At 36.9% G+C, this 10,607-nt stretch overlaps 1 protein-coding gene and 1 non-coding gene across 2 annotated transcripts; one reads left to right on the top strand and one right to left on the bottom strand.

Annotated features, from left to right (window-relative positions):
* Nucleotides 1-214: 214 nt before the first annotated feature.
* On the bottom strand, nucleotides 215-321 carry LOC113715278 (small nucleolar RNA R71). The gene has a single exon (XR_003453914.1). It is a non-coding gene; the product is annotated as a small nucleolar RNA R71 (small nucleolar RNA).
* A 55-nt stretch (nucleotides 322-376) lies between these two features.
* Nucleotides 377-5,053, top strand: LOC140015779 (uncharacterized). Its single transcript, XM_072068594.1, has 7 exons — nucleotides 377-583; nucleotides 1,383-1,470; nucleotides 1,762-2,165; nucleotides 2,759-3,265; nucleotides 3,407-3,558; nucleotides 4,111-4,145; nucleotides 5,001-5,053. The coding sequence occupies exons 1-7, from the start codon at nucleotides 377-379 to the stop codon at nucleotides 5,051-5,053; spliced, it is 1,446 nt and encodes a 481-aa protein (XP_071924695.1).
* Nucleotides 5,054-10,607: the final 5,554 nt, after the last annotated feature.

The following is a 10,607-nucleotide window of genomic DNA, read 5'->3' as shown; positions in this document are numbered from 1 at the left end:
TCCAAATTCTCACTTATCAACATTTCTTGAAATTTGTGATACAATAAAACTTAATGGTGTTAGTGATGATGCAATTAAGTTTCGATTATTTCCATTTTCACTAAGGGACAAGGCCAAGGTTTGGTTACTATCTCATCCTCCAAACACTTTTACTATTTGGGTGGAATTAGCTAAAGTTTTTCTTAATAAATTCTTTTCACTGGAAAAAATTGCTAAACTCAGAATGGATATAACGAGTTTCTCTCAACAGAAAGGAGAGACATTGTACAAAACTTGAGAGCACTATCGGGAGTTACAACGAAGGTGTCCTCATCATGGTCTACCCGATTGACTAATAGTCCAAATATTTTACAATGGACTCACCTACCCAACAAAGATGCATGTAGATGCGACGGCGGGAGGAGCTTTGATGGGAAAGTCGGCCGAGAAAACTCAACAATTGATTGAAGAAATGACTGCTAATAATTACCAATGGACTAACGAAGGAGGTAATACAAGGAGAGTCCCGGGTATGCTTGAAATAGATACCTTGAATATGTTAAGTGCAAAGATGGATAATGTGGTTAAGATGCTTAATAGGCAAGTTGGTTCTAGTTCTAACCAAGGAGTTGTTGTTGCGTATTGTACTAACTGTGGAGGAGATCATGATGATTTTATGTGTTCTAACAGCGAACAGATTCAATATCTCAACAATTACAATCGTCCACCCGAAAATAATCGATACTCCAATACCTATAATCCAGGGTGGCATAATCATCCAAACTTTGGATCTAAAGATCAAGGGAACTAACAAATACCGATGAATCCACCGGGTTTTCAACCTAAACAACCACTTTCGGAGTCTAAACCAGGTTGGGAATTGGCAATTGAAAAAATAGCAAATGTATTAAATGATAAAATTAAAAAATTAGCTAGTGCCACTACTCAACGGTTTGAAAGAATTGAGGGAAGGATGGATTAACTCACCAATATGTATAAGAATGTCGAGGTCCAATTAGGTCAAATAGCTAATGCGGTCAACAATCGGAACCAAGGGGATTTACTTAGCAAGACTGAGGTGAACCCAAAGGAGCATGTGAAGGCCATAACCCTCCGTAGTGGTAAGGAAGTGGGTGAGCCGCCTGTGGGTGAAAGTGTGAGAGAACAAGAAAGAAAAGAAAACAAGCAGTTGAGTGAGTTAGGAGAGCATAGCAAGAAAAGTAAGGGAAAAGACACGGTGGAAGAAAACGAGCCACAGATTGTAGAGACGACACCAATTCTTCCCACCGGTGTCATTTCCACAAAGATTGAAACCATCGAGAAGTGACAAAGAATTTGAGAAGTTTGCCAACATTTTCAAACAATTACATATTAACATTCCTTTTGTTGATACTATTTTGCAGATTCCTTCATACGCAAAGTTTCTCAAGGAGATAATAACTAAGAAAAGAAAATTAGAAGATATCGAGACTATTGCATTAACAGAGGAATGTAATTTTATCATACAAAATAAATTGTCACCAAAGTTGAAAGAACCAGGGAGTTTCACCGTTCGTTGCACTATTGATAATGTAGAATTTTTTAAAGCATTATGTGACCTTGGTGCTAGTGTTTCATTGATTCTTTTGACTGTGGCTAGGTAATTGGGGTTGAAAGAATTAAAGTGTACTAACATTTCTTTATAATTGGCTGATAGATCTATTAGACATCTAATGGGTATATTGGAGAATGTGCTTATTAAAGTGCAAAAATTCATCATACTCATTGATTTTGTTGTTTTAGATATGAAGGAGGATGTCAATGTACCTATTATTCTTGGTAGACCATTTCTGGCCACTGCAGGTACTATAATTGATGTTAAACATGGCTTGCAAGAGGAAAAAGTAGAAGAAATGACCAAATATTTGCAAACACAAGTCTCTTACAAAAGGAGCAATGCGTATGAGGAGTTAGGGTTGAGCAAAGGGCTACCCCCACCATCGTGTGAGCAAGTTCCATGGCTTGAACTTAAACAACTTCCTAAACATTTCAAATATGCATTTCTTAGAGAAAAGGAGACATTGCCGGTGATTGTCAATGCCGCATTTGATGAGGAGCAATTTGGCAAGTTCTTACGCGTTTTGAGGAAGCATTTAAATGCTATAGGATGGACCATTCTGATATCAAAGGAATCAGTCCAACTATTTGTATGTATCGGATTTTGTTGGAAAAAAACGCTAAACCGGTGATTGAGACTCAAAAAAGTTAAATCCAAACATGAAAAAAGTGGTAAGAGTAGAAATCCTTAAATGGTTGAATGAAGGTATAATTTTTTCAATCTCTGATAGTGTTTGGATTTCTCCTATTCATGTAGTACCAAAAAAGGGAGGAATAATCATAGTACATGGTAAAAATGATGAAAAAAGCGAGTTTGTATTGATTATAGAAAACTGAATGTAACTATTAGAAAGGATCATTTCCCTCTTCCTTTCCTTGATCAAATGATAGAAAGGTTGGCGGGATATGAATTTTATTATTTTTGGATGATTTTTCAGGATACAATCAAATAGTCATTGTACCGGAAGATCAAGAGAAAGCCACATTCACCTGTCCCTACGGCACTTTTGCATTTCGAAGAATGCCTTTTGGACTGTGCAATGCACCGGCCACTTTTCGACGTTGCATGATGGCAATTTTCTCCGATTTTAATGAGAAAATTATAAAAATCTTCATGGATGACTTTTCTGTATTTGGATCTACTTATGATCATTGCCATAATAATTTAGATCTAATTTTGCAGAGATGTGAAGACACAAACCTTGTATTCAATTGGAAAAAATGTCACTTAATGGTTTGTAAGGATATTGTTCTAGACCATAAAATTTCTTCAAAAAGTATTGAGATAGATCAAGGCAAGTTAGAAGTGATTAAGAGAATGCCTCCACCCACCAATGTGAAAGGCATTCGAAACTTTCATGGACATGTGGGGTTCTATTGGCGGTTTATTAAGGATTTCTCTAAGATTGCTAAACCTTTATATGAATTACTTGCAAAAGATGTTCCTTTTCACTTTAATGATGACTGCTTACTTGCTTTTAATAGGTTGAAAATGGAACTTGTCTCTGCACCCATAATAACATCACCGGATTGGAATTTACCTTTCGAATTGATGTGTGATGCTAGTGATTTTGCGCTGGGAACTGTTCTTGGACAAAAGCACGATAAGCAACTTCATGTTATTTACTATGCAAGTAAAATGCTAAATGAAACTCAAATCAATTATGCGACAACGGAGGAGTTGCTAGCAGTAATATTTGCATTGGATAAGTTTAGATTTTATTTAATGGGATCTAAAGTCATCGTTTATACCGATCATGCAACACTAAAATATTTTTTAAATAAGAAAGATGCAAAACTTCAACTAATTCAGTGGATCTTATTATTGCAGGAATCTGATTTGGAGATCAAAGATAAAAAAGGATTCGAAAATTTAGTCGCAGATCATCTTTTTAAATTGGAGAACATGCCTCAAGAAGACCATATTCCCATTAAAGAAGAATTTCTGGATGAGTTCTTATTAGCTATTCAAAAGTCACCATGGTATGTCGACTTAGTTAACTTTGTAATTAGTGGAGTATTACTAAGTGATTTGAATTCCCACCAAAGAAAAAAGTTCTTAAATGATGCTAAACATTACTTTTGGAAGGAACCATTCTTCTTCAAACATTGTACAGATGGAATAATTAGAAGATGCGTTCCAGAAGAAGAGGTACATAGTATTTTAACGCATTGTTACACCCTTAAGACAATAGGCCATTTTAGTACAACTAAGACCGTGACAAAGGTATAGCAATCAAGATTTTATTGACCAACTATATACCGAGATGCTAGAAATTGGGTTAAGAGTTGTGATCAATGTCAAAGAATTGGTAATATCTCAAGAAAGAATGAAATGCTTCTAACTATATATTTGAAAATTGAGTTATTTGACATTTGGGGCATTGATTTTATAGGACCATTTCCTAACTCTTTTAATAACAAGTACATTCTCTTAGCAGTTCATTATGTCTCTAAATAGGTGGAGGTCATTCCTTCACAAACTAACGATGCTAAGGTTGTGCTTAAATTCCTAAAACGGAACATATTTTATAGGTTTGAAGTCTCAAAAGCGATTATAAGCGATGAAGGTAAGTATTTTTGTAATAAATTCATTGACACTTTGTTGCTTAAATATGGATGTAGGCATAAAATGTCACTTCCCTATCATCCTTAAGCCAATGGCCAAGCAGAGTTGGCCAACCCGGAGATCAAACTCATTTTAGAGAAAACCATCAATCGATCGAGAAAGGATTAGTCAAACAAGTTAAAATATACTTTGTAGGCGTATAGAACGGCATTTAAAACGCCGTTGGGAATATCTCTATATAAGTTTATTTATGAAAAAACGTGTCATTTGCCTATAGAAACAGAATATAAAGTTTATTGAGCCATTAAGGCTATTAATTTTAATTTTAAATCTGTAGGTGAAAAGAGAATGCTCGAATTAAGCGAATTGGAGGAATTGCGTTTAACTTCGTATGAGAATGCCAAGATTTACAAAGAAAAAGTGAAATTCTAGCATGATAAACACATCTTCCCCAAGCATTTTGAAGAAGGGCAAAATGTTCTATTGTTTAACTCAAGGTTTAGATTGTTCCCTAGAAAATTTAAGTCTTGATGGTCCAGCCCATTTGAAGTGGTTCGCACATTTTCTTATGGAGCGGTGGAGATTAAGGGGGATAATGATGCCCCATTCAAAGTGAACAGTCAGCGATTGAAGCCTTATTTAGCCGGAGAGGGGGTCCCTAAAGGAGTGATTTACTCCTTGGGAAACACATTTGAAAATTAGAGAAGACTGAGGAAAGTCGAGCATAACGACTTTAAACAAAGCGCTTGTTGGGAAGCAACCCAATATTAATATTATAGTTGTGTTATTTTTCATGTGTTTCTTGCATTTTGGTTTGATGTGGTTTTCTAATTATATGTATTTTATTTGTTTGTAGGGGGCTACCAGAGTTTGAACGTTTATCTTGGAGGTGCATTGGGAGAACGATAGTTGAAAAGGGAGGTATAAGTGTGTTTACTGCTTTTTAGCACTTGATAGTTCTTACTATGAGCCTAAAAGCAGTATTTTTATGATTTACAAGTGAGAGTTGATGTTAATCAGTATACACACACACACACACACACACACATATATATATATATATGTTTATGTGCTCATTTGAAGTGTGTTTAGGGTTATTTCATGTTAAAGTGCAAATATGACCCAACAACTGGAAATATCGAATTATGATCTAGATGTTTTTTATTCATTTTTGAGGGGTGGAATAGTTGTTTAGAGCATATTACACTTGCGTGTGAAGAAAAAAGTTGAAAAATTTTCATTTAAAAATGGAATTCAGAAATTGCAGGAAAGGTTGTCAGAATTGGAAAAAATTGCAGTTTCTGCAATTGTTGCAGAAACGAGAGGATCCGAGGGCTCGAATAAACTTCTGTACAATCCAATCCAAGCTTCAAGCGATCCGAGGCCTGATCTATAGGATCCGAGCATGTATCGCTTCGGGCATATAGCAGAACCGAGGCTTCGGTTCAGCATTTCTTCACTTTTTCTTCTTCTTCTTCATCGAAACCCTAGCCCCTCTCCTCCAATCTCCCATTTCATCCATTAATCTTCCAATCTTTTACCATAAAAATATCCCCAAGCCTCTTGTGGTCATAAGCCCTCACCAATTTCGCATCAAAAATATTAATTTGGGAGTTTTTGATTGTCAAAACGGGGAAGAGGGCCGAACTAAATTTCATCCATTTGGGGTCCAATTTGGGCTTGTTTCTCCTTACATTTGGCATCCTTACCACCTTCTAGCATTACTCTATACACTTGAGGTAACAATTCTCAACTTTCTTTGATATTTTGCAATTCTCAATTTTCAATTTTCATAGTTATTTATATATTTTGGAAAATGCACATTTGTTGAAATTTTTTGTTGTATTTGTGCTACGTTGTGCTAAGAAATGTCATTAGGCATATTTTGATGTTTGATAATGAGATATTTGTGGTTACTGTGAAATTTTTCTTATTTTCTCTCAATTAATAGGTAATGCACATTGTGACTTCTTGCTTGTAATTTCTTGCTCTCTTTGGATACTTTGCACTTGTTTAAGAGAGCAAAAATTATTTTTATGCCAATTAGAGAATAACATATGACCTTTTGCACAAATTGGTATGAAATTCTTGAATAAATTGCTAAGAATTAGTATTGTTGGAATTGTTGGAATTGGTGAATTGTTGAAATAGAGGATGCTATATCAATAAGTATTGAGATATGGCTTTAAGGTGATTTTAGAAGCTAAATTTTAAGACACATGGCTTTACAAATCCATTATACTTCGACAATGCATTCATTAATATTATTTTAACTCTCAACTGATGGAAGAGTGATTGAATTCCTATTCCTGCCATGTGATGAGATTTAGAATCTATAAATACATTATAAAGGTTGGAATTATGTTTGAGATATTGCTATATGGAAAATGTCTTTGAATTTGGTCTTTCTTGGCAGGAAGTTTAGCCCTTTTTTCAAGAGAAAACTCTGTCGAAATTTATTTTCAAATGAGTTTCCAACATTTTAGCAGTGCCAATCTGTTTCACTCCTATTCTCAAGGTGCTAGAGGTTTTGTTTATTTAACAGGGGAACTAATTTTGACATTAATATAGGCACGATGGTTCGAACAAAAAGAGCCATTATCCGAACGCCGACTCCTTCAGCAAGTCCTGAAACAACACCTTCAGTGGAAGAGGAATCTTCTTCCCCTAAACAACCACCATGGTCACGACACAAACAAACATCTACAAGTCACGAGGAAGCACCTCCAGAGTATGATATCACTTGATTCACGTCACTCAAGAATTAAGAGTGGTATGACGCTGGGTTGCTCAAGGAGATTATCATCGAGAAACACTTGGCACCTGAGGTGGATGCTTACTACAAGATGTCGGCGAAATTTGCTCGACTTGGATAGGAGAATATTCTTCAGTTGCCTCGCCATTACTATCCAAACTTGGTGAGGGAATTTTATACAAATATGGAGGATAAACCTGGACATAGCGCTAATAAGATTGTTTCTTGGGTCTGTGGGAAGCACATAGTCATAAAAAGAGGAAACAATTGGCAAGTTTATAAGGGTCAAAAATGACAGAATCTCATCAATCTTACCAATATCTCCTACTTGTTAGAGTTAGTATCATGTCTAACTATCCACTTGTATTTCATGTCTTTTGTCATATTCTTTCTCACATAACAATCACTTTTTATGTGACCTTTTTGACAACAGAAATTACACATAACCAAAGAGTTATTTATATGAACAGGTTTAATAAATCTTACTTGTCTTCTCTTATAAATAGCAAATTTATTGGAATTAGAATTCAACCTATTCTTTTGAAAACAGACTTGTTTCTTGTGTTTAAGCAACTTGTTAGGATCGAGGACAACCTAAGAGGGGGGGTGAATTAGGCTTTCAAAAACCTGCTAGAATATATTCAACCTTTTTTGACAGACAGCCCTTCTTTTTCAAGATGCTTCTCAATGAACAAGATAATATAGTAGCACAGGTATTAGTGAGATGAGGAGAAAAGCAGTTTATATAGAAAAGCAGTAAATGAGAGTAAAGAACCAAACCAGGCTTCAAACACAACTGATGTTTGACACCCTCTATTATATACCAAGTTACTTCAAGCTGAATAGACTTGCAACCAATCTTATGTGTACAAGGAAGGGATCACTTCCTTCTTGCCCCAAAACACACTTGGTCAAGCAAGGAAGTTTTACACACAGTCGCAAACCCTCTCTTTGCTACACTATTGAAGAAGCTATGTCACACTTGAAAAAACAGCCACACGAAGATTGCACATACAAGGAATACAAATGTTTCTTTTGAGTATTCTAGCACTTGAATCACTCACAATCTGATGTAGGCTTGATGTACAAAGTTATCCTGAGGTGGTTGACTTAGTTCCTTTTATAGGAGACCAGAGAATTCTTCAATTAATGCTGTCAACGGATAGAAGGCAGCTGAAGAGTCAACTAGCCGTTGGTGCTGTCGGACGTCCGATGCTTGGTTTTTATGCGTCCGAACGATATAACTGAGTTCTGGAAGTTTTCTCGAGTCTCTTAGGACGTCCGATCATGCGTCCGAGGGTAGGATGAATACTTGGTCTTTTCTTCTTCAATTCCTTCGGACGGCCGATGCATCCAAAGTGTTGTGTCCGAAAATCAGCAACATTTGTCGGACGTCCGATACACAGGTGTTGAGCGTCCGAACCAAATTAGTAATGGAGTAACTCCTGGCTTGTCTTCTTCGGACGTCCGAGTCTGAGTTCTCTACTCGTCCGAAGATGCTCAAAGAATGTCGGACGTCCGATACTTTCCTTTTGTGCGTCCGACATCATCCTCAGCATACTTCATTCCTTTCTGATCTTCTTTTTCTGCTTTAACTCTACGTACCTGTTTGGTTTATTTCTGAAAAGGATCTTTACAAAAAGTATTAGAAACATCCAATTGTTTTGTAATCATCAAAAGATATGAATTTGAGATAAACAATCTCCCCCTTTTTGATGATGACAAAACAATTGGATACAACACAAAATATGGCAGCTCCCCCTGACGAAGTGTATGGGTAATATATTACTCCCCCTAAAACTGACTCCCCCTAACTAGATGTTCTATACCATCAGTTATAAACCAAATCCAATTCCAATTCTCCCCCTTTTTGTCATCACAACCAGCAAATCAGTATAAATATTCATCACAGTTTGGAGTTAATCATCGAGCAGATGTCAATCAGAAACATTCATTCAACCAGCACACATAAAAACATTCATAACACAATACTTAGTTAAAGCATTCATAAACAGTAAAGAAACTATCCAGTTTTACAGACCAGGTGTCCAGCACTTAAAACAAAAGATAAACTATAGTCCTAGATTTTGGTGCAGTGACCTAGAAGTGCCTAGATAGTGATTTTAGATGATCCAGGCCTCCTCCTGGTCAGACGATACTGTTCAGGGTCCTCCTCTTCCTCAGTTTCTTCATCATCATCTTCAACTTCTTCCTCAGTAATTGGAGCCTTGCCTTTGTCCTTGGGCTGAGAACTAGAAGCTGGAGTAGTCTCATCACCAGTGGTTGGCCTTGTGGGCTCAGATCTTGGTTCTTTCTGATGAGCAGCTTCATTTGTTTCAGGTATAGGGGGCACAAGAAGATTCCTTTTTTCAAGAAAGGAGGATTGTTGGGCAGAGGTCATGGTCATCATGAGACCATCTTCAAGAAGCAGAACATGCTGTTTGAGGTCTTCAAGCAGGGAGATGACCTCAGAATTGGAAGGGAAGGACTTACTGGCAGACTTTCTGGGATGAATGGTGAAAGGAGACACATATCCTGACTGATCATGGGGAGTTCTAGGAGTGACAGGGGTTTCATGCAAATTTTTTCTTCTAGACTCGGCCACAGTTTCCTTGTAGCACCAATGACCCTCAAAAAATTTTAGATTCTTTCTTTCAAAATAAGCTTTGGAGAAAACTGAAGAAGCACTTTCTTTTGGAGATTTGCCAGAAAAGGGTATGTCAAAATGAGCAAAAATGGGGGTCAGAAATCTGCCATAGGAAAGCTTCCTACGACTGTCAGTGCTGATTTTGAGCAGGAATTTGCACATTACAAATCCAAAGTCAATGCGAATTTTTTCAACAAAGCAGTAGAAAAGATATAGTTCCATTTTATTTGCATCTGTTCTGTGGCCATCAGTTGGCACCAACAGATTCGAGATGATAGTGAAGATGATCAGATTCTGAGGACTGAGATCATCCAATCTTGCCTCAGCAGGGGTGTTGAATTTGGATTGAAAATAAGTCATGAGTTTAGCATTGTAAAAGTGATGATAGGCAGAAGGAAATTCCTCATATGAAAAGAAGTTTGCAATTTTTCCTTTGAAACTGGGTTCAATGTTGGTTTTCAAAATGGAGTTCACAATGTCAGGAGTTAACATGATGTCCACAGAATTGACCCTAGAGATGAGTTCAGTGTGTGATTTACCCTTTCTAAGATTAGCAAAGAATTGATATAGCATGTCAGGGTAAAAGACATTAGGAATGGTCAGAATATGGGTCCATTTCTGGAACTCAAACAATTTGACAACAGATTCAAGATCAAGTTTACGGAATTCATAGGGAATGATAAGTCTTTGGGTGATAAAACCTTTTTGAGAGACCAACTCAAATCTGTCTCTGGCTTCATCATCAATGAATTTCGGAAGAGGAGTGGGTTCTTCAACTGGTTGAGACACAGGATCCCTTTCAGAGCGTTTCTTGCTTGAAGTTTGTGTGGCAGATGCTTCCACATTTTGAGCCACAGATCTAGTCCTTGGAGACTTCCTGGTGGAAGGTTCAGGAGTCTTCTTATTCCCAGTAGTGTTCTCTTCATTCTGCTGATCATCAGTGGGATCAGCAGACTGTTTTTTCTTGGATTGAGGAGTGTTCTTCCTCTTAACGGACCTCTTTCTTTTAGCAGAGAATCTTGTGACAGTTTTATCTCCCTGGTCAGCCTGTTCTGGTTCCT

This window comes from Coffea arabica, chromosome 10c, assembly GCF_036785885.1.
Source record: "Coffea arabica cultivar ET-39 chromosome 10c, Coffea Arabica ET-39 HiFi, whole genome shotgun sequence".
In the NCBI taxonomy this organism is placed as follows: Eukaryota; Viridiplantae; Streptophyta; class Magnoliopsida; order Gentianales; family Rubiaceae; genus Coffea; species Coffea arabica.
Note: the sequence above shows the minus strand (reverse complement) of the source record. Positions and strands in the feature narration are given on the sequence as shown.

Bases quoted from the DNA above. Each gene is read 5' to 3' on its own strand.
- LOC140015779 (XM_072068594.1), top strand. From the start codon at position 377: ATGCATGTAGATGCGACGGCGGGAGGAGCTTTGATGGGAAAGTCGGCC. The intron at 1,471-1,761 runs GTAATTTTATCA...TTGTTGTTTTAG, and splicing joins TATTGCATTAACAGAGGAAT to ATATGAAGGAGGATGTCAAT. The intron at 3,266-3,406 runs GTAATATTTGCA...TTATTATTGCAG, and splicing joins CAACGGAGGAGTTGCTAGCA to GAATCTGATTTGGAGATCAA.